This window comes from Ochotona princeps, chromosome 1 (assembly GCF_030435755.1).
Source record: "Ochotona princeps isolate mOchPri1 chromosome 1, mOchPri1.hap1, whole genome shotgun sequence".
Taxonomy (NCBI): domain Eukaryota; kingdom Metazoa; phylum Chordata; class Mammalia; order Lagomorpha; family Ochotonidae; genus Ochotona; species Ochotona princeps.
The window spans coordinates 166,405,981-166,433,301 of record NC_080832.1 but is presented as its reverse complement, the minus strand read 5'-3'; the positions used below and the strand labels follow the sequence as shown (position 1 = coordinate 166,433,301).

At 51.3% G+C, this 27,321-nt stretch overlaps 1 protein-coding gene across 1 annotated transcript in view; it reads right to left on the bottom strand.

The window, feature by feature from the left end:
* Positions 1 to 24,665, bottom strand: part of LY86 (lymphocyte antigen 86) — a 54,136-nt gene extending 29,471 nt beyond the window's left edge. Inside the window, exon 1 of the mRNA XM_058672654.1 lies at positions 24,489 to 24,665. Within this exon, the coding sequence (XP_058528637.1) occupies positions 24,489 to 24,618 (130 nt within the window). The 5' untranslated portion in view covers positions 24,619 to 24,665. The remainder of the gene's footprint in view (positions 1 to 24,488) is intronic.
* Positions 24,666 to 27,321: the final 2,656 nt, after the last annotated feature.

The window sequence follows — 27,321 nt, the reverse complement described above, 5'->3', positions numbered from 1 at the left end:
GAAATCTTTTTTTTCTTAAAGAATATGATCTGAAATGACCCTCAGGGAATGTGTATAAGGTATATGTGAAAATGAATGAATTTTGTATTTAGTCTTGGATTCCTCCTTCAAGAAATCTCATCAGGCATATGCTGATATTCCAAAATAAAACTGAAGAATCCAAAAACACTTCTGACCCCAGGGGATTCCTAAGTCTACATCCATCATTTAATTATGGTGACATACCACTGTGCCAACGCCGGCTCCTCCACAGTCCCACACGAGGTGCCAATGCCGGCTCCTCCACAGTCCCACACGAGTCAGCGTTCTGCAGCTCGCTTTGTGCGCGCCTTTGGGTTTCCTCACTGCCCGGCTTGTCCCCTTGTGCGTTAAGCACACAAGCTTACTGACAATGCTGCTGCCACCGGCTCCTCCATATTTGTCACTGTCACTTGTGTGGAGGCTTTTGAATGGTCACCCCCAGCCCCACTATTGATTAAGTAATTAATGAATCATCAAGAACGCCCCACCTCTCCAAGCTCCGCTATTGGTTAAATAATCAGCAAATCCCTGAGCCCCTCCCTCTCCGTGTGTTGAGGGAAGCTCCCTCTAGGGTTTGACCTGATCATTACTTCATTGTCCATAACTAATACAGAATCAATGTGTGTGAGATACGAAGATGGGTAGTTTTCATCATGGAAAAGTAGACTTCAGGGCCTGCTCCTCCACTGTGCTGTCAGGGTGCTGATTTAAATTCTACTAGCAGGTAAACTTCGTCTAGGGTGGGGGCACACGGGTGGCTCCACAGGTGCAATCAGAGACGTCCCTGTGCAGGTGGAAAAGGCTGAGGACAAAGTCCCTCTTGCTTCTGGAAGTTGGGGACTGGGGTGGACCAGAAGCAGAAGCTGAGGTGTGTGCTGTGCCTGACTTCTGTGCTATGGAATACCAGGGGTGAGCCAGCAGGGAGTGGGGCATCCACTGGGAGCTAACGGCTAGTGTCAGGCCCGTCTTTGCTCACAGAGAGAACTGAATTTGAATCAATAGTCCCTCAAGCTTTCAAATGACTGGAGGCCATTGATTCTCTCCTTGGTCTTGCACATGGCCAAGCCGGATGTGCTAGCTCTCCAGCTGGGTGAGGAAGAAGCTGAGGTCCAAGGCACGGAGTGACATTCTCACTAGGTCTGGCTCTGCCTGCAGGGCTCTGAGCACTGCCTGCGCCCTGCGTCTTGCACGGCTCTCACTTGGTGTCCCTGTGAGACTGGGCAAGTGACGCAAGTACAAGGAGGAGCAGCGGCTTGGGAAAGCCAGACTCACGTGCCAGGCTTCTGCTCACTTGAGGACCAAAGTGGCTCCCAAGAAGGGACAAGATCAATCAGGCATCCCTCTTCTGTGAGAACTTCACAAGCCATGCTCTCCAAAGGGGCAGCTTTTCTCAATCTAAGGGATACTGGGATAGGAAAAAAGAGTGAAAAAATATCAAACAGACATTAGAAGACTTTCGCAGAAATTAAGAAAAATCATGTATGACAAAGTCTCCTTGGGTAGTACAGGCACATGGCAGATAATAATCTGTTTGCATAAAGACAGAAAATGAGGCTGACTTCTATTTTTTTTTAAGATTCATTTTTTTTTAATTTACTTGAAAGATAGATCAGAAGGGGGAGATATCTTGCACCTGCTAGTTCACTTCCCAAACAGCCACAATAGCCAGAGCTGGGGCAATCCAAAGCCAGGAAGCCGAAGTGCCACCTGAATGTCCCATGTGTGTGGCAGGGTCCCAAGCACTGGACCCATCATGATTTACCTTTCCGAGTGCAATAGCAGGGAGCAGCTGGAACTCCAGCTGGAGCCCATATGGGAGGCCCATGTCACAGGTGGAAACCTGAGCTGCCACAGCCCCGACCCCTTTGCAACTTTTCCTTTTCAATACAAGAACATTCCAGGCAGCTGAATCAAGATGGTGGGATAGGGTAAGGACACGTTTAAACAGAGAAACATTAGCCGGGGTGAAGCAGAGAGGACACATTCCAGGAAATAGGAGCGGACAGAACGACGGCAGAGGGGCACCTGGAGACTGACAGACACGGGAAAGCAGCGGAAACGAGGTGGAGTGCAGGGACCAGATCCCAGCAGCATTCAGCCAGGGGCGATCTGAACTGCACCAGCAGCCACAGCTCCACCAGCAACCAGGTGGGAAGGGACTTTCACTGGGAGCTCAGGAGGTGAACCCAGACAAAGAACTGCCCATCCTGCTGGTTTGTTTGATTAGTCAAGAGCAGAGACAGAGCAGCAGATCCCAGACGGGCAGTGTGTGGACAGGGTGGATTTCACAGCCCAGAACTAAGAGACACTATTAAAAGGCCAAATATAAGAGTTATGGGAGTTTCAGGAGGCACAGAAAGAGAAGTTGGGTTTAAAAATGTATTTAATAAAATAATAAAGAAAATCTTGCTTAATATGGAGAAAAGAATTTGGAAACAACATTCAGGAGGGGCACAGAATTCTCAACAGGGTTGACCCAAAGCAATCTTCACCATGACACATTAGATAATCAAGCTCTCTTCAGTCGAACATAAGGAAAAGATCCTTAAATATGCACATGAAAAAAATCAATTAACATATAAAGGAATGCCAATTAAACTCACAGGAGATCCCTCACAGGAAACTCTGCAGGCCAGAAGAGAATGGAGTGATATATTCCACACTCTAAAAGCAAAAAATTGTTGGCCCAGGATAACATAGCCAGCAAAGCTTTCCTTTCTTTTGGAAAATGAAATAAAGTTCTTTCACAGTGAAGAAAAGTTAAAAGAATATACCTCTTCCAAACCTGCCCTACAAATAATACTTCAAGATGTTCTCTTGACAGAAGAGGAATAGTACCCACCAAAACCAAAGGCAAGTGTGAATCTGCTGGCTCTGTCTTCAGACCAGAGAGGGTATACCTAAGAAGCCGTTGAACTTGACTGGACAATAAGATGCTGGACTCTATGTTTGGTATACGCTTGCCATGGGGGAATCTCAACTGAACTTGAACTGTGGTTATGCAACAAGGTGGAGGAATCCACCATGGTGGGAGGGTTTGGGGAGGGGTGGGAGAACCCAAGTACCTATGAAACTGTGTCACAGAATACAATGTAATTAATGAATTAAAAATAAAAAAAAAGGGAAAAAAAAAAGGCAAATGTGAAGAACATCCCAGTAAAATAACAACAGAAGACTAAATCAATGAACAACCCATTGCTAAAATGACAGGACCAAATTACCACCTATTTATAGTAATCCTGAATGTAAATGAATTAAACTCATCAATCAAACATCATAGATTACTAGATTGGATTAAAAACACAAAACCTATCTATTTGTTGCCTACAGGAGACAGATCTCACCAACAAAGATCAGCGGAAACTATGCTTCATGGATTTTGATGTCTTTGTTTTTAGTTTTATTTCTTCAAAACACCTTTTTTTTCCTCTTTAAATTCTTCACTGACTCATAGATCATACACTAGTATCATTTTCTTCAAGAAGATTCTTGATTTTCTTTTTCATCAGTGACACATTAGTCATTCATTAGCATATTATTTAACTTCACGGCATTATAAGTTTCTTTGTTGATTTTGTTTTGTGAATGTGTAGCAACTGTGTAATGGAGGCTATCATATCCATTGGCATGTTGTTTAACTTCCTGACAATGTAAATTTCTGTTTTGCTTCCTGTTACTGATTTTTTTGTGGCTTTTCCTTTGAGGGGATGTCTAGTGACTGTGTAGTGGAGACTCACATGTCCAGATGTGAGGACACGGTGTGGTGTGCAGCTCTGCTTCTGGATCGAGGACGGACTCCCAGTGGAACTGTCGGCCGCGTCTGGACAATAGTTTGCTAGACTCGGCCATTGTCCATGCCTGCAGTGATGGACTTGTGACTGCTGATGAGGAACTGTCTGTTGTAATGATATGGGAGAACTCAGTGTTGGTGGGATAGGGGAGATCTCAGGGTCTATGGAACTGTATCATGAAGTAATAATTAAAAGAAAGAAAAAAACACCCTAGGTTTAAAATGGGTTCATTCATGTCAATCAATATTTCTTTTTTTAAAGATTTATTTATTTTTATTGGAAAGGCTGATATACACAGAGGAGGAGAGACAGAAAGGAAAGTCTTCCGTCCGATGGCTCACTCCCCAAGTGACCACAACGGCTGGAGCTGAGCCAATCCGAAGCCAGGAGCCAGGAGCTTCTTCCGGGTCTCCCATGTGGGTGCAGGGTCCCAAGGCTTTGTGCTGTCCTCTGCTGCTTTCCCAGGCCACAGGCAGGGAGCTGGATGGGAAGTGGACCGCTGGGATGAGAAGCAAGGCGGCCGGGATTAGAACCAGTGCCCATAGGGGATGCCGACCGTTCAAGGAGAGGACTTTAACTACTATGCTATGGCACCTGGCCCCAATCCATATTTCTTATACCACATTTTCTTTATCCAGTCATCAGCTGATGTGCGTCTAAATACTTCTTAGATGAAGCTGAGCTGTCAGCCAGGCCCTACAGACAGAGTTAGAGATGAGCCCTAAGAGCTTCCGGAGGGCGGTATAGGGTCAGATTCAGAGTCATCTTAAAAACAAAAAGCCTCGGGCCCACCGCATTGGCCTAGCAGCTAAAGTCCTTGCCTTGAACCCACTGGGATCCCATATGGGTGCCGGTTCTAACCCTGGCAGCTCCACTTCCCATCCAGCTCCCTGCTTGTGGCCTGGGAAAGCAGTTGAGGACGGCCCAAAGCCTTGGGACCCTGCACCTGCGTGGACTCCTGGCTCCTGGCTTTGGATCAGCGCAGTACCGGCCGTCGCTGTCAGTTGGGGAGTGAATCATCGGACAGAAGATCTTTCTCTCTGTCTCTCCTTCTCTCTGCATATCTGACTTTTCAACAAACATAAATGAATCTTTAAAAACAGAGAAGAACGTGGCAGAACAGAATGGCTGGGACCGACTTGTGTGGGAAGTGCAGGGCGGCACGGGGCTGCGAGAGCCTACTCAGAAGTTCTTACTACCAGGAACTCTGTGCGAGGGGAGAACACTGATTTATGGAAAAAGCTCAAAAAGAAAGCTTGTGATGCCAAGGAGTTGGAGAAGCATCGGCAGGTTGGAAGGCAGCTGCTCACTACCACCCACCAATGTCACTGAGAGATCCCTGCAGCTCCTGTCTCAGGCTTGCACGCTGACTCCAGCCCCTCACACTCCAACTGTGCACGCGCCAGAGCCTCCTGGAGCACCAGGAAGAAGCTGCCGTGGGCAACATGTGTACACTGAGCCCCACGTGGAGGTGCCAGGTGCCCCTTCCCCAAGTTCATCACCCGGCTTCACCCTGTTCATTCATCCAGCAAGGGCATCACCTCTCAGGTGAAGGGGACCTCTGGATGGGGCATACTCTCTCTTCGCAGGCCCCTCTCTCTCTCCCTCTCTCTCTCGCTCTCAGCACCTCTCCTCATAGGATTGCCCAGCGTCACACCTGATGAGCTCGCATCATTCTCTCTTTAAAGAAATCCTCCCATTATTGCATTTCATAGATGTAGTCTGAGTTCTTATTTCACATGGCAGCAAGAACCTGGAATAAAACAAGCAGGATGTGTGTTCCTACAACAGTATTTCCTTCACTGACGACACTCTCAAGATACCAGCCCGACCCACTTCCCATGCTACACCCAGTGTTGCTCTCTGCGGGGTCTGGCGTACACCAACATGGGCAGTCTGTCCGCCTTGTGGGTTCCCTGCCTCCCCATCTGCCTCTGTGACTTCTGGGGATGGAGGTAAACTCTTCCATCTGTCTTGCCTCCTGGACACAAGGTCCTGAGAGTGGCCGCCTCTGTCCCTGGACAGACACTAAGGCAGGCCACACGGCAGAAACGAGTTGTTTGGGAGAGAAGTAGAAGGGCTGTGAGTTACACTCTGATGACATAACCGTTAGATTTCCAGAATGAAACAAATTCCCTTTACTGCTTCTGAATGCCCCCGTCTGACACCAGCGTGTGGGGTTCAGGCCACGGGACCGTAGTGGCAGTGAGGGTGAACGTGGGGGACTGGCCAACACAGGAAAGCGAGGCTTGGGCCACCTGTAAGGAGCTGAGTTGTGGAAAATGGCTGGCTGGCTCTTTTGTCTGTTATGTCCCGCAGATGTGTTCCCTTTGAGTACATCCTGATCTGGTCTCCTCTTCTGACAGTGCGTGGTACTCAGACCACGGGACTGAATCTTCCTCCCATTCGATTGCTTTTGAAGTCACAGCCGCTACTTTGGAATCTGCAGAGAAAATGGAGTAGGAGGAAGGCCTTGCACAGAGACCCTGACGTGTGGTGGTCATTTATCCCACTGCAGACGGTTGTGGGCCCCCTCCTGTGTGCTCATGTGACCGTGGACCCAGAGACAAGAAGCAGAGCCTCTGACTTAGGAAGAAGAGGCACACAGGGGACAGCACAGCCAGCAGGTGCCTCGCAGGAGCAGGGAAAGTGCGTCTAACTCAGCCCTAGCATGAGAGTCAGAGGCTGTCACTCAGAGGAGCGCTCCAACGTGGAAGCCGCAGACGCCCCAGGTGTGTGCGACCACTACCGTCACTGGTCAGCTCTGACCCCAGGCACGTTGCTGTGAGCGCTGTGCCTGAGCATGCGCTGGCTCAAATCCCTGCAAAAGCCGTGGGGAGACAGAGGTGCTGGTCTCTGCATCTTAGAGTTGGAGAAGTCAGGGCAAGTAAGTTGAGAAGGACTGCGGAGTGAACCTGGGCTAAACCGTGCAGGCAGACAGAAAAGCATAAACCGTAGCTCCGAAGTCCTAATTATGGTCCGTGGGGCCCTGGGAAGGTCACGCCCTCCCACCAAAGCTCTCTGTAAATCAAGTTAGTTCTACCTTTGCTGTCTTCACGTTGATTTATGCGAACACTAACAGCTCAGGTTCTGCCACTGAAAGACTCAAGGCTCCTGGTGGGCGGTGTTGGTGCCAAGTGCTGGGCTGGGTCACAGCTGCTCGGTTTCTGATCCAACTCCCGGCTAACACACCTGGGGGACAGCATGTGATGGGTCAAGGTGTGGATTCCTGCCTCCCTGTGAGAGATCCGCATGCATGGAGTTCCTGGCTCCTGGCTTCGGTGCGGCCCAGTCCTGGTTATTATAGGCATTTGGGATGTGGACCAGTGGATGGAAGATCACCCTCCGCTTTCAGGTAAGCAAGCAGATGAGTAAACATGTATTCAAAGACCCAGAGCCACCACAGAAGGCGTCTGGGAAGCCAGGAGACACAAACAGTGAGATCTTCCATCCGCTGACTGGCCCTTCTCCCCAGCCCCGACAGAGTCAACCTCCACATCTGTGCCAGGCTGAAGCCAAGGAGCCAGGAAGACCAACCAGGTCTCCCTGTGGGTGGCAGGGACCTGTTCCATCCTGTGGTGCCTTCTCAGGTGCGTCAATGAGGAGTTACAGCGGAGGTGGAACAGCGGGGGGGCAACTGGCACCTCTACAGAATGCCAGAGTGCCAAGAAGCTGCCAATCCCCTGTGCCGTAGCGCTGGCTCGAGGGCCGCTCCCTGAGTGCCCTCTCATCTGAGGTCTCATTTTTTTATCCTGTTCTCTAACATGATCATCAGTTGCCCAATGCTGTCTTCCCCGCCATGCCCCACGAGTGTATAAGTATACGTGTGCGTGTGCCCACTATTCCATGGGAGCAATGCAGTTACCAGAGCAGCCTCAGCTAGAGCCTGTTCCTCAGGTTGGCATGCCACGGTGGCATGGAGAGACAGCCTTCATCTGTGGCCACCCTGACTTACGAGACCCCCGTTTAAGGGGCACCAGGTCTCCGAGGGAAGACGCCCTGTACCTGCAGGGTGTGGGATTCCAGAGTTCCTGGAGACCCTTTGGGACACTGCAGGAAAGATGAGATGGGTGCAGCCCAGCACTCAGGGTGTCTTTCTCAGGTTGAATTCAGGGAAGCTCTGTTCCTCTTTCTCAAACCAGCTCCCTTTAGCCCAACGAGAAGAGACTTGATCCCTTTAGCCCAACGAGAAGAGTCTCCAGGCTGGGTGCTTGGACTCTGGCTGGCTGGAAGGCACGAGAGGCTTCTCAAGAAACACATATTTGCACCTCCTAGTCATGTAACACAGGCCGTCTGGGGAGAGGAACTCGTGCGCATGAATAATACAAGACGGCAAGCTCCTCCGTGCGGCTCTTTTGGGAGGAAAAGGCAGCTGCCACCGCCCTGGCCTCTGCTGGAACCGAGGAAGACACTGATTATCTGGCCCTGAATCAATGCACCCTAGTGTTCCCCTCTTGACTAGAGGGCTAGCCTATATGTTTGCAAAACAGAGAAAAATGCTTTATCTTGAAGGATAGAAAGCTGTCACCAACAGTAGGAGAGGACACTGGGCTTCAGAGGGCTATGAGGACGGTGCACCTGCCAGCCAACCACACACCCTTGCCCTGCTCTGCACCCCCAGCCCCCTCACATACAACACGCGGATTCATTTGTTTCCCAGGGCAATGGCAAGAAGGGCTGGCTCAACCCGGCACCCTTCTCTTGAACACCACCGCTGTAGCCGTTCGGAGACTGTGCAGCCTTTTCTCGGCCATCTGTTCGTGGATTCTTCAGAACACAACTCAGAACTGCTAGTCTGTATGGCAATATTACTAGACAAAATGCATGGCACTGCTGTGCTGATTCTAGACACCCTCACTGTGGCTGGTGCTCGGGAGAAGTCGGATGTGGAAAGTCCTGTGTGGGGAAGTGCTTCCTGACATAATACATTGTAGTATAACAGATTGAGACGGGGTTGGGGGCACTGGAGTGCAGTGGATTAAGCTGCTGTGTGTGACACTGGTACTCCATGTTGGAGTGCTGGCTGAGTCCACACCACTCCGCTCCCAGTCCGGCGTCTTGCTGATAATATACCTGGGGACACTGGAAGGAGGATCCTAGCACTCAGGTTGCTGTTTTCCATGTGGGGGTCTGGGAGGGGTCCTGGCCTCTCCTGGCTTCATCCTGTCCCAGGCCAGTGCATGGAAGAGCTGCCTCTCTCTGTCTTCCCATCTCTCTGTTGCTCCGCCTTTCAAATAAATAAATCTGTATAGGAATTGGAACAATGTAAATGTTTGTCAAGAGGAGCAGGGATGAATTGTGACTACTCATATTCTCCAACAGTGAAAACAAAGCATTACGTTCTACCTGTCTTCTGCAATAATAATAATACGGTAAATGACCTCAAATCCATTGTTAATTCAACTCTCAGTGATTCTAAAATTAAACCTACTTTGTAGATTGTTTCTATATAGTTGCATCGTGTGCACATAGTAACGTCGTTTCCCTATTCACTTGGACTCTTAACATTTCATTTTTCTTATCTGGAGTTCTTAGTGCCAGGTTGAGTGGATGTGGGGATAATGGTATGGCTGCCTCACTCGTGGCTTTAATGGGAGTGCTTCTGTCTCACCGTTAAATGAGGATGGTCACCCAGACTGTGCTGGAACTCATTGCTTTTAAGAGCAGATAGCTGTTTTTAAAAATGCAACCCAGTGATCTTCATCCATCCTGTTCATTGGTAAGGTTAAGCTAGTCTGTGTTTGTCAGGACCTCTGCCATCTTTGTAGTAAGTTCTTGTTTGAATTTTCTTTCTTTAATGCCCATTTCTCCCTCCTTTCCAGCAATCTTCTAGATTGATTCAAATGCTTTAATGTTTTTTCTTCTTTGGCTTGTCTGGAGATTACATATTATCTTTCTTGTCTGATAGTAGTTAGGCTTAAAATTTCTTCCTAAAAAAATTAAAACTTTTACTGAGCTGCAAGGCCAAGAAACAGAGAGAGCACCCGTCTGCTGATTCACTCCTAGAACGCCTGCCACAGCCGCAGCTGGCAACCCAAAGGGGGTGGCACCTGTGCAAACACAAACCCAGCACCCTGAGCCATCACCTGCTGCCTGCAGAGCTGGAAGCCGGCTAGGAACCAGAGCTGGAAGTCGGATCCGGGTGTTCCAGTGAAGCTTAACCATTAGACCAAATACCCACCCAATCTTTGAATTTTAACGTCATTTTTTCTCAGTAAACCTCAGAGTTCAACTTTGTGGGTATGTTTTTAACTGCCTACTTCCATAGAGGTTACTGTGGTGTGGGTGAGCTCTGAGTGTACCTCCCACCGCCACCCGGGGTCAACAGTCATGGGAGGCTTGGTCTCAGGCTCGTGGTACTGGGAGGTAGAGCTCAGAGTGGAGTGGGACTCCTTGATCAGTGGGGGCTGTTCTTCAACAAGAGCTCTTGCATGACACCTTGAGTTCTCTTAAGAGGGTTTTTTTTTTAAGACTTATTTTATTTTTATTGGAAAATCAGATATACAGAGAGGAGGAGAGACAGAGAGAAAGATCTTCCATCCTCTGATTCATTCCGCAAGTGGCCAGTGCTGAGCCAATCCAAAGCCAGGAGCTTCTTCCAGATTTCCCAAGTGGGTGCAGGGTCCCAAGGCTTTGGGACATCCTCCACTGCTTTCCCAGGCCACAAGCAGGGAGCTGGATGGGAAGTGGAGCAGCCAGGACACAAACAAGCACTTATATGGGATCCTGGTGCATGCAAGGCTAGGACCTTAGCTGCTAGACCACAGCGTCAGGCCCTCCTAGGAGGGTTTTAATACAGGGAGCAACTCTTTCCCTCCTGTGCTCCCTACGCTGTGCTGGCCCAGATGTGCTGCCACCTTCACCACCTACCACTTCCCGCAAGAACTGAGTCAGGTAGGCGTCAGGCTCTTGGCCCTGCAAAACTATGAGCTAAATAAACCCTTGCTTTCATCAACAGCTTGTGTCCTGGATTTCGTTGTGGTAATAAAATCGAATACAGAAGCGTACATGTGGATCTAAGTGTTTGTTTCTATTGTGGTAACAAATGCAGGACTTCAAGCCTAACGTTGTGACTGTCCACACACACCATTGGATACCACGAAGTGTTTAAGTACTGGGCCAGTGGTTTGGCACGTAGGTTAAGCCACCTCCTGTAATGCTGGCATTCCATCTGGGGGCACCAGTTTGAATCTGTCTGCTCTACTTCCCATCTAGATCCCCGTGCACGCAGTCGGGGAGGCAGTGGAGGACAGCTCAAGCACGTGGGCCCCTTCCCCCATATGGGACACCCAGATGGAGTTCCCGGCTCCTGGCTTTTGTCTTGCTCAACACTGAATATTACCACCATCTGAGGAGTGAACGAAGATATAGCAGTTCTCTCTCTCTTTGCCTTTTAATTAAACAGATATGTAAATAAATCTTGTTTTAAAGGCTATGCTAACCTAGCTCTAGAGAGTTTTCGTCTTGCACTGTGGCATGTTATCGTTTCTTTGTTCCCTGAGAAACACAAGGATGACACATCGGGAGGCTTCCCTTCCCTTCCCCAGCCCCCACCTCCACCTGCACGCGTCTCCAATCTACTTGGGCACTGTGTTTTACCCTCTCTTCAGGCAGCCTCCAGCAAACCACCCTCCTGGCACCCACACTAGTGTGCGACCCTTCCCTTTGAGTGGCCCCATCGCGGTAGAGGCCTGACCCAGACGAGAAATGCAAAAGCTTAGCTAGGAAGATACGTAAGGCAGTACCCCTCTGTTTGAAGTTGTGTCTTTCTCCAGCTGGGCCTTATGCTGGTCGTGACATCTTCCTCCTCCTCACTGTAGCTTCTTCCTGTTAAAAGTCTTAGTGTTTCGCCTCTTGGTTCATGAATCCTGGAAGCTAGGGACTGTGGCACCTGTCTTTCTTTTTCTTTCTTTCTTTTTTTCTTTCTTCCTCTCTAAAATTGTCATTTGTATTTGTAAAGCAGGTTTACAGACAGACAAACGTTCCTTTAGCTGGTTTATTCTCCAAATGGCTGTAATAGCTGGAGCTGAACCTATTCACAGGCAAGAGCCACAAGATTTTTCTGGGTGTCCTACATGGGTGCAGGGGCGCATGGACTTGGGTCATCCTATGCTGTTTTCCCAGACTATAAGCAGGGAGCTGGAAGTGGAGCAGCTGGGACATGAACCAGCATCCATGTGGGATGCCAGCACTTGAAGTGGAGGATTAGCCGGCTGAGCCACTGCACCAGCACTGAGTCCTCTTTCTCAAGCCCTCTGTCTGGGGGAGGCATGCTACTATGTTGGGAGCAACCTTTGAAGAGTCAAGGAGCTAATATCTCAGCCAACAGCAGTTGGAGACTTGGTTCCTGCCAAGAGAGCCACAGGAGAGAGCTCGAGGAAGAGTCTGCGGACACCTGTGACAGAGACACCCTCTTAAAGCGACTTGTTAGGCAGCAACGTAGCAAACCAGGCACTCTGGCTCCAGATGAGACCTTCCCGTCACCACCTGCGTGGCCTGGTAATATCTGCCAGGTGTTTGCACTACCATTTCAGCTTGCATCTCAGAGCCCACTCCAGTGAGAATCATTTACAGAGCCCACAGCTCACTGTCATTCCTGAGTAACATTTAGCCACGTGTGGAATTCTAGGTTGGAGTCTGTTTTCTCTGTTTCTAAAGCTGTTGTCAGCCCAAACAGAATTACTTGTCAGAAAATGCCTTTCTTGGGTATAGCAGTTCCCTCCTTGGCAGTTTGTGGTTTTCTCTGTGAAGGGTCTGATGGTGGAATTCCTTGTATGTCTCCGTGCGAATGTTGAATGAACTTGCATACTCACGGAGTCCTCTCACTAGGCGAATGCCTCACTCTTTTGTGGGGGTGTCTGAAATGGTTTTTTTGCTTTATTTTCTTTGGTGGTCATGACTTCTCTCTTTTTCCTTCCTCTGATACATTTTGAGCAATATTTTCAGACCTTCCATTCCTTTCTTTAGTTCTCTCTTTAGCTACTTTAAAATCTGTGTTCTAGTGGGAAAATTCCCTTATTTCAAGAAACATTACATTTTATAGACTTTGCCTTCTTTTGAGATCTCTCTGATATTTTCTTTCCAATGTATTTGCTTCTGTTTATTTGAAAGGGAGGGAGAGAGAGAGAGAGAGAGACTCACTCCCATTCACTGGCTCAATCCCCAAGTCCCCTGATCAATCAGGACTGAATCAGGCTGAAGACATGGAGCTGGGACTCAGTCCTGATCTCCCATCTGGTGGTAACGACCCGACTGCCTCAGCCAGGGCCTCTGCCTCCTTGGCGTCAGAGCCGGAACTCAAAATCCAGGCATCTTGGTATAGGCTGCAGGGGTCCCACCCAAGGCATCTTGGTACAGGTTGCAGGGGTCCCGCCCAAGGCATCTTGGTACAGGTCGCGGGGGTCCCGCCCAAGCAGTCGTATCTGCCTAACCACTGCCCAGGTGCTGGTTCCCCTGACTTTCCCTCCTCTATCTTTCTTTGCTTATATTTTGGCTTCAATTTTTTTTAAAACAAATTGCACATTTCAATTTTTCCCATACATTATTATTTTCATATCCTGTACCCTCCATTTGCAAATGCTAACATCTTTTGGAGGCGATGACTCTATTTGTTTCTTTGGTCATCTCTCAGTGTGGTTGAGTTCCTTGGTTTTGTTGGTAAACATTGCCTTGCTTGCTCACTGTGGTATCTTCTCAGAAGCCGAGGAAAACCTGAAAGGGAGGTCCCTGCCTCTCCTTCGGTTATTTCCTCCCACACCAGAACTGCTGTAACGTCTAGACTTGAAATTTCCTGAGCCAAGAGCCCTGCACGTGTGCAGCTGGACTCCAGCGCTCTGCGTGGCCGGCTGCAGAGCTATTAGTTTTCATGGAAGACTTATTTTCCCCGAAGACCAGATAGAAGTCAGTAATTTCCCTTTTCTTCTGTTTGGCTTAACAGTGCATTTGTTTCTTATCCTCCCCCTCCCGCCCCACTTTGGCTGTAATTCTTAGAAGATCCTAGCTCCCGGGAGCACCTGGCTTCCCATCCAGAGTTTGCAGGACATCCCTGCCAACTTCCACACAGCTTTTTGAAGCTGAGTTCTGATTTATAGAGAGCGATTCACTTTCCAAAGGCTGTTGGCTCCACATTGCTTTCTCATTCTATTTTTAAAAGCTTTATCTTTGTTTTTAGCTGCTACTCCTTCCTCTTTTCTTTTTTTTTAAATTAATTATTTTGCATTATGTGACGGTTTCATAGGCTCTGGGAATTAAATGACAAGCATATGAAAAAATGTTCAAGTTCCCAGCAATCCTTCCTCTTTTCTTGTAAGTCCTACCTTTTCTAAACGGATTCGTGCCACATTTTACCCGACACTCATCAGACCCTGTATGTTCTAGTTCCAGCCTCCGAGCACATGAGCACTCACTTTCTGTGGTTTGTGAGTTTTCCAAAGATGTTTTGTTCTAGTGGCACATGTGTACCCAACCCAAACCCAAGGCGTTTATTCTCCATCAAGGCATCTTCTGCTCAACTCACACCTTATCAGCACAGGGCAGAAGCACAGAGCGTCAGGACCTCTGGGAGCCGCACTCACCACGTGGCAGTTGGGCGCCCCAAGCAAGCCCGGTGCCTCCCTTCAGTAGGTTGTGACATCTTTGTACCGTGCTTCACAGGGACACCCCGCAACTGCCTCACTGGCTGGGCTGCTCCTCCACTGCTTCCTGCATGGATTTCCTGTTCACTGTCTCCCTGGTGTTTCCTAGGGTCATGTCTTAAACAAATGGACAATTCCTTGTGCTAGGGCCCGGCCTGTGTGGAGGAATCCCAAAACTTAAGCCAGGTGTAAACCAATTCCTTTGATTAGCATTGAATGTGGGCTGTGCTCACTGCATTAGCGTCAGCCAGCTGTGGCTTCATCTCCAGCATGAACTCTGCTAGTTTTCTTGGGGTTCCTGCCCTTTGCAAACACATAGTCCAGTGATACCTGGGGGTGAACTCAAGCATCTTGGCCGATTTGGGTCGGCCTCAGCACCAACACTGAACATTCCACGTAGCGATGGAGCCAGCATGAGGCGGACATGTTTGAATGCCTATTAGGTGGGTGAGAATAGCCCAGGCTGAACAAGCACAAACAAAGCTACTGTGTATGTGGTGTTGTGAGGGATCCATGCGAGATGCCTGCGAAGGAGAGGACGGTGGTAGAGCAGAACTGGGCATGTTTCTCAGGGGGCGGGGAGGGCGGTGGGGTGGAGGTGGGTGAGAGGGCTTGGTGCAGCTGCTCTGTGGAGTCAAGGCTTCCGACCCAGGACCCCCCAGTTTGTTCCTTGTGGTTTGTTGACCTGAGCAACACTGAAAGTGTGAGACCAGTGGCCATAGTTAGACAAGAGGAGTTTGCACTTCTGAAGTTGGAACTCCGACTTCCTTCAGAAACAATGGGGAGGGCAGCTGGTAGAGGGCCCACAATCCCACGCGGCGACCAGAGCTAAGCAGCAGGTTGCTTCCTGAGAGGAGGCGTACGCCACAGTCCTGCAGCTTTCTACTGCGAATCAGAACCATTTCCACTCCCTACACGTGCGCCCAGACAAACCCAATGCCAGAAGAAATTGTGGGGAAAGCACTGAATTCACCTGAGCTGTCCACATCCCGGCCTGGCCTCCTAGTGTGCTGCAGGTGCTGGGGAGTGTCCCGGTGGCCATGGGGCTGCCTGAGCCATGCCTGCTGCATTCTGCCCAGCATTTTGCCAGGAAGATCCGACCAGCAAAGAACAAGCTGGTGTACCAGGCGGTTTCTGGTGGGTGTGCATCACTCTCCCACCACTGCAGTGTTAAGACATTGTAAGTTGAATTATTCTAAGTAGAACTACTGTCAAGTGGGACTGTCTGTATTTAATTTTACCATGTGTTTTTGCTAATCCTCCACCTTCAAGTGCCGGAATCCCATACGGGTGTCAGTTTGTGCCCTGGCTGCTCCATTTCCCATCCAGCTCTCTACCTGTGGTGTGGGAAAGCAGTGGAGGATGGCCCAAAGCCTTAAGATCCTGCACCCACGTGGGACCCAGAGGAATCTCCTGGTTCCTGGCTTCAGATCAACTCAGCTCCAGCCCTTGCGGCCTCTTGGGGAGTGAACCAGTATATGGGAAATTTTTCCCTCTGTTTCTCATTCTGTCTATAAACCTACCTTTCATTGTGTGATCCTTTGACTGCGATTTGTTTTTTTGAACAACTTAAAGTAATTCTAATTTGTTGATTTGGTTAAATGCCTATGATAATTCCATTAAGATGCTTGTAACTGGGGCCCAGCGGTGTGGCCTAGTGGCTAAAGTCCTCGCCTTGAACACGCCAGGATCCCATATGGGCGCCGGTTCTAATCCCAGCTGCTCCACTTCCCATCCAGCTCCCTGCTTGTGGCCTGGGAAAGCAGTCGAGGACGGCCCAAAACCTTGGGACCCTGCACCTGCGTGGGAGACCCAGAAGAGGTTCCTGGTTCCCAGCTTCGGATTGGCGCAGCACCGGCCGTTGCGCTCACTTGGGGAGTGAATCATTGGACGGAAGATCTTGCTCTCTGTCTCTCCTCCTCTCTGTATATCTGACTTTGTCATAAAAATAAAAAAATATTAAAAAAAAAAAGGTGCTCGTAACCAGCATGCGCACATCAACAAAACTGCAAAGCTTTGCTCTAGTAGCTGTGTGTGCAACGTCTATTATTCAGAGGTACGAAGAAGGTACAGTGTAAGAACGCTAACTTGAGTGCCAAAACACCTGAAAAGCCTTTTGCTTGAGAAAGAGCCTGGCTCGAGGGGCAGATTGTGATGGCAACTGGGCAATGGGCACCCTGATCCTGGTGCAGCTTCCCTCTGGCCAGAAGGTAGATGGCCACTTTCAAACATGGCAGCTCTTTCCCAGTGCTCTGAGTGGGCGTTTGATGCACACGGTAAGGCAGTCAAGTGCACTACAGAGGCAGGCAGGAATTGGGGGCTGGGCCTCCTTTGTTTTGTCTGCCCAGCCATTGGGCTGCTTCCCACACACCCCTGTTTCGAGGGCAGAGAGGCACCCGAGGGGGCTCTGGTTTGGAATTCCTGGAAGGATCCGCAGTGGTGCCTTCTTGGATGCTGACTTACACACTGCCCACAGTGCATGAGCGACGGCTGTGCACATCGGCCAGCCCCCTCCTCTATCCTCAGAGGGTATGCTGCAAGACCCTGCCTGAGCGCCTGCAGCTGGGGCATGCTGCTAAGCCTCGGGCGGGATGGGCTCTTTCTCTCTACATATGATACACGAAAATGTCTGAGATGCCTGGCATTCAGTTATGAAGGCTGGAGGGTGGAACGGCAAGAGATCCTTACTTAGTTAACAGTTGCAGGCAAAACCAGCAAAAGACCACTCCACATTCTAGAATTACGGTGAATATTGACTTTTACAGTGTGGTTGAAGGGCTGGCACTGTGATGCAAGGAGATAAGCTGACGCCTGCAATGCCACCCTCCCTTGAGGGTGCTGATCTGAGTCCCGGCTGCTCCACTTCTAATCCCGCTCCGTGTTCTTGCACCCGCAGCAGTAGAGGAAGACGGCCCTCATTACCCATGTAGTATACCCAGATGGAATTCCAGGCTCCTGGCCCTGACTAGGTCCAGCCCTTGGCTGTTGGAGCCATTTGAGGAATCAAGTGGTGGAGGGAGGAGCACCCCCACTCTCTCTCTGCCTGCTTCTGTCTCCCTCCCCCTCAGCCCCCTTCTTCCTGCCTCTGCTGTGCTTTCTCTCCCTCTCTCCCTCCCTCTCTCTGCCTCTGGCTCTCCCTATGTCCCTCCGTTTTTCACAAGTGACTGGGTACAGGGTCATGTGTACTGTTAGCACCCTATCCTTCCTGCTGACTGATTCCGCCAATGAAGAAGTAACAAGAACACCCCCACAGCGACCACCCACCAGTCCCAAATCTCTCCCTGTCCCCTCACTCCATATTTGCCTCCATCTTTGATCTGTAACCAGTGTAGGCTAATTGTAGACTACGTATGCCTGCTCCCCCCAAACTACTTGTTATAAAACTACTCACAGCTTCAGCTCTGGGGGGTCTGTTTCCACCTTGCTGCTAGCAATGTATCCTAGAACTCAGTGCTTCCTGCGGCTACCCTCTGCCACAACTCCAGAACCCTTTTATTTCTGAGATTCTTTGGCAATAGGAGTGTTGATTGAATACACGCAAACACACCCTGCTACGCTAACAGACAGTTGCTACGTGAGATGCATGAGCAGAGAATGGAACCCAGGGTACACAACTGGGAAACAGAAAGCGAGTCAGGAGGTCCACTCTTTTCTCATCAGGCTCGTTTCTTACAATCTGTTCCGGGGGAGTTCATGTCGCAGCCTTGGACTCCACAGGGCCCAGGTAAGGAACCAGCCTTCAGCTGGCAGTTAGAATGGGACTTCACGGCACCCCACCTTGAGGCTCCTGCCCTGTGGACAGTGCTCTAACCCTTGCTGCAAAAGGTGGCTCCTCCCCTGGAAGGGAGTGTCTTCAGGGGACTGTAGCTTCCCACTTTACCTTCTACTTCTCCCGTATAAACAGAGCTCTCTCCTAAATACCTCCTACTTGAGACCGATTATTCGTAGTGCCCCCCGAGCAATGGATTCCTTGTCTGGTAACAGCAGCAGCCACCATTCCCAATCAAACAACAGTCATAATAACGTACTGTATTGGGAGTTGCTTCAAACTCATGAATCATTTATTTCTGGAACTTTCCATTGAATGTTTCGAGACCACTGTTCATTGTAGGTTACAGAAACTGAGGGAAGTGAAATTGGGGTGGAGGTAGTGGGGGATGGTGGTATTTGTCTGGTGGGGCGTAGCGGGGGGGTGGAGGACAGGTGACTTCTTCTGTGGCCTATTGTTTCCTCTGGAACCTCAGAACAAAGCAGCCCTCTCAGGGCCAGGGATATGAGCTCTCCAGGCATGGCAGGAAAGGAGGGCACCCAGCCTAGTGTGGTTAGCTCCCTGGAGGGCCCCAGGGCTAAGCAGGGCACCCAGCCTGGTGTGGTTAGCTCCCTGGAGGGCCCCAGGGCTAAGCAGGGTGCACCTTCCTGAGTCTACCCTGTGTTTCTGCTGTGCTGTCTCACCATTCTCATCCCACTGACCTTGGCCTGCTGGGTGCTCCCAGCCTCCACCAGATACTCCTGCTGCATGACTGGGAGCTGGGAACAGACTCTTCAACCTTCGCTGTCCTCAGGCTCTGGCATGTAGCTGTGCTCTGCGTCCAGCAGGCCTGGGCTTGAGACAGGCATGTGGATTGTGTTGAAGCCTTTGCAAAACCCAATAACCCCTTTGCATTTCTGCTTCTGCCCAAAACAGGAGCAGAGCTGCTGGCAGGATGGCCCCTGGGCACCACAACGGGTGTGGTGCCCAGCAACTGGGAAGACACTGCCTGGTGGCCTGCAGAGGAGAGACCTCCTGAGAGCCAGGCTCAGATTGTCCAGCTTCTTGGGTCCCTAGCACTAAGCTACTTAGTGTCTGCTTTTAGAAATGTGTAGGAGAATCCACACTGCCTTGCAGGGTTGGCGGTAAAACAGTTCCCCCTCAGCAACGTGAACCATCCGTGCTTCGTGTCAGGGACCGCACCCACAGGTCCCTCCCTTTCCAGCGCCTGTTCACCTGCAACCTGCCTTCCATGTCTCTTCTTTTTCTTCTTGACTTACATTCTGCCAGAGTTGTACCACAGCATCCCATTTAGCATACCATTTCAAGTCCCAGAGCCTCTGTTTCCAATCCAACCGCCTGCTGATGCACCCGGGAGTGCAGTACAAGATCCCGGGCTTGGGCCCCGGCCACCTGCATCGGAGATCCGCACAGCTTCTGGCTGCGGTCTGCTCCACCTCCATCAGTTACAGCCTTTTCGGGAGTGAGCCAGCTGATGGAAAACCTCTCTCCATGGCATCCTGCCTTACAAACACACAAGCGAATCTGAATCTATATTTTGCATGCTAACATTCTGGTATTTCTGTATCAACTTCCTGTCTCCAAAATTCAGGCTAAAAGGCTACAATTCCATCCTAAACACCCCAAGTTCTCCTTTGGGAATCGTGTCTTTCTGGCTGTTTGTCTACATTTTTTTTTCATGAATCTTGGACAATAAACTAACAGCCAGCTTTCTGTGTGCAATCCTTGCAAGCCTCACCTATGTGAGAACAGGACCTCTTGTTAGTTATTTCAAACACTTAAAGTTCTTAGAGTTCTTACGTTATCACGCACAGCTAATTCCCGCAGCCTGGTTCTTTACCGTGAGCTGAAAACACCAGACGCAACGAGGTGCTTTAGGAAGTTTATTCCAGCGGGGCAGCAGCAGGGCGGAGGTGGTGGGGGGATGAGAAAGGGAGAGAGAGGAAGGGAGAGAGAGGAAGGGCGGGGTGGGGCAGAGGCCGGAAGGAGAGGGCAGAGCTGTACCTGGGGGCTCTTTTATGCCATTCAGGCGAGCCTGCCAGGTATGGGGGGCGGGGATTGGGAGGGAGTGACAGCAGGCCGCAGGGGATTGGTGCCTGAGATTGTCACAGGTGGTTGCCTAAGGATGATTGGTACGTGGGCGGGATTGGACAAGGGGCGGGGGGGGGGGATATTGGGGATGGGATTCTCAGGTGAAATGCCAGGTTACGTCTGAATGGTGGACAGGTGGGCCGGTGCGTATTTCGTGAGCTATGAGGAGCAGGAAATGGCTCTAGGACCAGGGTGGGATATTCGAATAACTCCTTCCATCTCTGATGTTTTGTCTGCTCAGCCTGTGCTTGGTTACTGCACGCTTAGGAGGCTCCCAGGAAACTGGCTTTTCTCCTTCCTTCCTTTTCCCTGGGGTAGCTTTCGCATTTTATCAACATGCCGCGTTCATTCAACTCTGCTGCCAGTCCTTTGCTGTCCATCTCTGTGTTGGAGGCGATGTGGCCAGCATGATTTTGCATTCTTAATCGGGTTAATTGTCCTATTTGACTGCCTTGATGGATTATTCGAGTGTGGGTGACCTGGTGTAGACTGTGTAATGAGGGGATGTCTTAGAGGTTGCAGATGCCAGCAGCACAGGGAGGCTGCTTAGGCAGAGGTGGACAGTGCCAAGCGCCTTCAAGGATGGGGCAGTGGCTGAAGGAAAGCCAAAAGCACGGTGACCAGCTGCCATGGTAACCTGGACCACATGCTCTAGCGATGGGCCAAGGGACAGGCTGCGTGAGATGGGACTCGCCCTTCTCCATGACCAACTACTCCACAGAGGGACCGACCTACCGTCGGGTGTGCGACACTGCCTTCCTCGGCCTGTGAGCAGGAAGGCTCCTAACAAAACATGCCGCTCTTAGAAGCAGGAGAACACCCTGTGGCATTCTGTTACTTTCTTTATAACATGGAGTAATTAATTTGGCAGACAGAGAGAGGGAGAGGGGGAGAGAGTGAGAGAGAGAGAGTAGCCTTGCAGTGTTAGGACACTGAGTGTGTTTCCGAGGGCTCCAGCCTTGCCTTGCGGTAGCACCACGTTGCAGTGTCCTGCAGCGCAGCCATGGGGAGGGACCCAGAGGAGGTGCGCGCACTACGTTCCCTCTCTCTGCCTCTCTCTTTCTCTTGCCTGGCTTCCTCTTCTACCTGTGTGTGTGACTGACCAACTTCCCACCTTGGTGTACTAGAGGGAGAGCATTTGTAGCAGGTGTGTGTTGAGGGGGTGTCCCTGAAATTTTTGTGGCTCTGGACATGGTCTTGTGACTTGACAAAAGCAAGGTCTCCAGCTGCTTTTATTTTTCCTCTTGCAGGGTGAGGGGGTGCGGGGTGGGGATAGGAGGTGAGGCGGGTAGGGCAGCCTGGCAGCCTGATAGGGCTGATAGTTCTTATTTATTTTTTTAGAAGATGTTGCTCAGAGCTCAGTGGATGTGCTCATGCCTCCTTCCTCGCCCAGGGCATCCGTGTCACTCAGAACAGGTGCCAGCGTGAGATCTCCACCCATCCCTGCTCCAGTCCCGGGGCGCAAGCACAGGAGACAGATGAACGCTAACTCGAAGCAGCGGCTCCTTGTGTGATCCCAGGACCCTTCCCCAGCCAGTGGCAGCGTGGGGTCCTGAGCCCATGGCTCCTGGCGACCACACACCCTTAGTGTCAGCACTAGACTGGACAAGCATCCAGTAGGCAGTTGGACCGTCCATGGGAGGCGCTGGGCCAGGCCTCTGGGAGCGCGAGAGAGCGCCTGACCGGCAGAAACAGTAAGACAAGGGCTCCTTCCTGCTGACCCCGAGGTGCCCCGACAGGAAGCTGCTGGAGTGCTGCCAGGCCAGGGTCGTGTGGTTTCTTTCCTTTAAGGGTTGTCCCTCCTGACCACAGTCTGGTACCCACATTCCTACACTCTGTCCCAGCAGTCTCCGAAATGCAGTCTCCTCCTGGCCAAAGGGCTGCTCTCCCTCTGGCTCTCTGTCCCCATCGTCCCCCTTGTGTTCCCAACCCTTCTGGAATCCTGCTCATGGCCCTGCCTCTGAGCCTTTGCACATTCTAGTCCCTCTTCTCCTGTTCTTCCCCCTCTTTTCCTCTGTGCCTCCCTCCCCCAGAGTTCACTCAGCTGGGATAGTCCAGGCATGGCTTGCACAGCAGGACCGACTGGGGACCAGTTCGTTTGAATTCCACAGATATCTCCTCATCTCGGTGTCATGGATGGAATTCCATCCCTGTGACCTTGGAAGGAACCTGCCACCGGGTCCCGCAGTTTGTACATCTGTGGCATGAGTGCCATGCAGGGTAAGTACTGAACACGGTGGCTCTGTGAACGTGAGGCGTTGCTACCGCTGTCCTCAGAACTCTTCAAGCTTTCGTGAGAACACATGCCCTAGCAGTAAGACATCCATGTCCCATACACAGGTGCCAGAGTCCTACACCCTAACTCCACCCTCTTGCCCACGCACAGCCTGCGAGGCAGCAGCGGGCTCTTGCCCTCCACGTGGGGAGACCTGCCTGCAATTCCGAGCTCTCAGCTTTGACCTTGCCCATTCCTAAGTATGGAGAGTGTTTGAGGAGTGAATCAGAACGGAACATCTCTCTGCTGCTCAAACAGATGCGTGTTTTACATGACTTGGAAAAATCCTCCCCTTACGCTTGGTGACTTGTCCTTAGACACCAAGCTCCCCTCTTCTGATGAGTCTGCCCCCTGTGCTCGAGACCTGCCTTCCTCACAGAGAGGGCGGCAGTCCTCCCTGTTGTCTGACTGGCCTGGCCTCCTGCCCCTGCTCTGCTCCCTCCCCCAGGGCCTGCAGCAGCTCTTGACCCCAAGAGGGGGGTGGTGAGCTGTTCTTTTCCTAAAGTTCTCAGTCCTCTGCCTTGGTGGCAGGGACTTGAAAAGACAACAGACCTCCGTGCAGGCCCAGGGGGATTCTAGGAGACAACCCAGCCATGGCAGCCTCCAACGGGAAGGCGGATTGGAAGACAAGCCATGGCCAGTTCCCAGAGCCTCCACTCCTGCTTCTCAGCCCACAGCCGGAATGAATGGGGTTCCTGGAGTCCAGTGAGCTATCACCAAGGCCACACAAGAGCACCAAGGGCAGCAATGCTGTCGCCCTTCCGTGTTCTGTGCACTGCAGTGTTCCTTTTCTGAAAGAGTGAGGTCGGGTCAGAGGAGAACCCTGAGCCTGGGTGGCTGTCCAGACTTCTCCAGGCAGCCCCACACTGGCCCTGATGCCCCTTGCGGTGCCCACATCACACACTGGGCTGACTGACTGGACTCTCCAGGCAGCCCCACACTGGCCCTGATGCCCCTTGCGGTACCCACATCACACACTGGGCTGACTGACTGGACTCTCCAGGCAGCCCACACTGGTCCTGATGCCCCTTGCGGTGCCCGCATGACACACTGGGCTGCCCGACTGGGCTTCTCCAGGCAGCCCCACACTGGTCCTGATGCCACCTAGGGCTCCAACATCACATGTTGGCTCTGCTTCTAAGTCTAGCTTTCTGTGGCTGGGCGCCCTGGGGACAAGCAGCGTCACAGAGATCAGATGGCATGATCTTGTGTCCCCAGGGACTGGGGCCTCTGCCATTCACACAGGTGGATTTAGTTTTGGTTTTAGCTTGGTCCAGCCCTGGCTGTTGCCAGCATCTGGAGAGTAAACCAGCAAGAAACAACCCCTTTGTCTCTTGCCTCTACCTTTCAAATAAATTATTATTATTTTACAAAAAAAGAGTCCATCTCAGCTGCCAGCCTCCAGCCCTGGGAGAATTTCTGTGATTTTGCCCCATAGTGGGTAAACTGGGCACAGCAGCACTGGCCTGTTAAGCCACACCCTAAGGGGTGGGTTCAAATGTTGACTGATTAAGGCCGTTCACTATGTTCCAGTTGCAGGTGAGCAGTTCCCATTGGCTCCTCGGAGCAGTCCATCGTGTAACATCACAGCTCACTTGGGTTCCTTCTCTCTGTCCTTAGACACACTGGCATCTGCACATGCTGCATTTTGGGGTCTCCACGATTGCCAGTTACTGTCTTGTAGCTTCTTCATGTCTCATGCTGTCCTCTGTGTTGTTCTCCGAAATCCTCCCCTCCCAAGCACACTCAGCAGCCCTCGCTGCTCCCCTCCCACAGCAGGTGGAGAAAGTGTTTGGCTGCTGGTCCCATCTCGCGCTCCCCACCACCTCCACCTCCACCCACCCAACCAAATGCTTTGGCAGCCCAGGTCTCCATCCACACCGAAGGAAATTTGCAAAAGACCTTACCACAGCTCTGGTAGAACACTTGCAAGTCTCCGTTTCTGCAGGCCATGTGCGTGGGCCAGGCTGCCCCAGGGTCACTGCCTCCGCCGCAGGGAGCCAGCAGCAAGGTGCATAAGAGGAGAACGCCCTTCATGGTGAGGGCCCGCGTGTGACCCGGAGCAAACTAACAGGCTCGAAACTATGGCCTGAAAGCTTCCTCCTCTGCCTTCAAGAAAAGGGGCAGAACATTCAGTTTCACTTCTCAAATTCTAGGCTCGGGGGAGCCACAGTGAGAAGCAGAAGGAGACAGTGTGGGGGTGTCGGGATGTGGTCCCCCGAGGGCTGTTGGCATTTGAATCATCTGCGCCAGGCTGGTGTTTTTCTGAGCCGAGGGTGGCTGCGGGCTGACAGCCAGCAAGCCGGCCAGAGACGTAGCAACTGACACCCAGGGTCCCTTGGAACAGCTGCCCTCCGAGAGGGTGCAGAAAACTCACGCAAGAAAAACTACGACTCCGGGTTTTCTGGGATTCCCGTCAGCACAGGCTCCAAGGAGGGCCGTCAGGGACCCACGGGGCCAGGAAGCAGCATGCATGGACACTTGGACGCTGCCCTGCAGGCATGATCCTCTCCCACCTGTCCATCAGCCGTGGTGGGAGGAAGGGAAGGGCAGCAGGCAGGGCCTCCAAGTAAGGCTGATGGAGTCGCCTGGGTCTTGGGTGACAACGTGTCATCCCCCCTTTTGGCCAAAGCCTGCTGTGTGGCCTCAACATCCCTCTTCAGGGACTATTCAGCCTTGACTCCCTGTCCCTTTCCAGGCTCCACCTTGGATTACCAGAAGCAAAGTCAAGGGCAGCCAAGGCCAGCAGATTGTCCCTGGGAGGTATCTCCCCTGGGAGAGAAGCACCCCTCCTGCTCTCACTGCTCATGTTCGCTTGAATGTCTAACAAGAATTGAAGTTCCTCAGAATGCCTTTTTTCTGGGGCCAGCCCCATGGCTCTACAGGCTAATCCCTCATCTTTAAGCACTATCATCCCTTGTGGACGCCAGTTTAAATCCCAGCTGCTCCACTTCCCATCCAGCTCCCTGCTTGTGGCCTGGGAAAGCAGTGGAGGACGGCCCAAAGCCTTGGGATCCTGCATCCACGTGGGGGACCCGGAAGAGGCTCTTGTCTCCTGGCTTCGGATCAGCTTACCTCTGGCCATTATGGTTACTTGGGGGATGAACTAGCGAATGGATGATCTTTCTCTTTGTCTCTCCTTCTCCCTATAGATCTTCCTTCCCAATAAAAATAAATAAAACTTTAAAATAATAATACAGCTTTCCTTCAGTGGGAGGAGCTAAATGATGGTGAAGCCAGCTCAGGCACCGAATTCGCTGGATGATTCGGATTTCTTGGGAGATATCAGGGAATATTTGTTTGGGAAAGGGATGAGTCTGATTTTTTTTTCACATATTCATGTGCAAGTAAGTCCAGTGATGTAGGTTTTCAGCCTTTGGTTAGAAATGCAAATTAGGGGCTAACGCCCAAGGCTGTTGAGTCAGAAGCTCCGGGAGTGGGGCCCTGCTTTCTGTGTGGTAGTGAGTCCTCCAGGGGACTCTGATACAAACCCAAGTGTAGGGAGACAAGCTGGACCCCAGCCGTGGGCAATGGCCTAGGTTGCATTGTACCCAGGCCAGTGTTCCACTGCTGGGAGAAAAGCAACTAATGGCTGGTGGGCATCCTGGGCCTGGGTAATGCCAAATCTGTGTTAACCATACCAGTGTGCCAGCAGAGTCATTTTGTCTCTTCTGTTCTTTTTCCCCAAAGATATGTGGGGGTAGGGGTGGGATGTGCCGGGTCTGTGAGCCTTGGGGACAGGGGTTCTGGTGGTGCCTTGGTCAGGTGGTCTGGGTATCAATAGGGGGAAGTCCATTGGCCACCCGGTGATGCACTTGTGGGGGCTTGGTGTGTGGGGTTGCAGAGGGTCTGGCGATGGCACAGGTAGGGGTGTGTGGGGACACGAGGGTTCATGTCCAGGATTGATGGTCTGACTGCTGAGTGCCTGTATCACAGCTGGGCCTCTTGAGCGGAAAAGACGGAGCAGAGGATGGCAAGCCCAGATGCACATGCAGGGTATGGCAACCCACTGGGGCCTACAAAGAACATCTGGTACCACAGCAGAGGAAGGAGGGCAGAACAAATTGGACAACTACCCCAACCAAGCCATGACAGAAAATATCTGGGCAAACAGAGACTCCAAGGTGGACTATGCCAGCCAATGGACATTGAAAGGATTTCTGCATCCTTGGATCAGTGTAATTGACAGCATTTCAGAACTATCAAAACTGCTTAAGGGAACCCTTGGAGCACGTGCCACATTGGGACCCTGGGTTGATACCGGGTGGCCATTCCCCATCCCCAGGTACTGGGGCGGTTGGAGGGCTGGGTGAGGCTCCTCCTCCCTTTTCTGCCTCCTTCCCCCAGATACAGGAAGAAGAAAAGGAAAATTTGGAAACAATAGTCTCACCTATTTTCCCCTAACCCTTGATCCTTCCCACCATGACCAACAATGTAAACATCAGTTAAATTTAAAAACAAGAAAACAACAAACAACAACAGCAACAAAAAGAACACCAGCAACAGAAAGAGCACCAGCCGGACATCCAGGCCCCCAGGAAGCAGTGGGCAGCTCACTCTCAGGGAAGGCCAGGTGGTCCCAGGCCATGGCTTGGCTGTGGTTGGCCCCCACTGACTCATGCACTGGGGACTGGGTGGGTGATGTTGGGACTTTTACAAGGTGGAGCCTAGTGGGTAATTTGGTTTTTGAGATCTCTGCCTGAACCAGGAATCAGCAGTGTTCTCAATGAACACGCACAA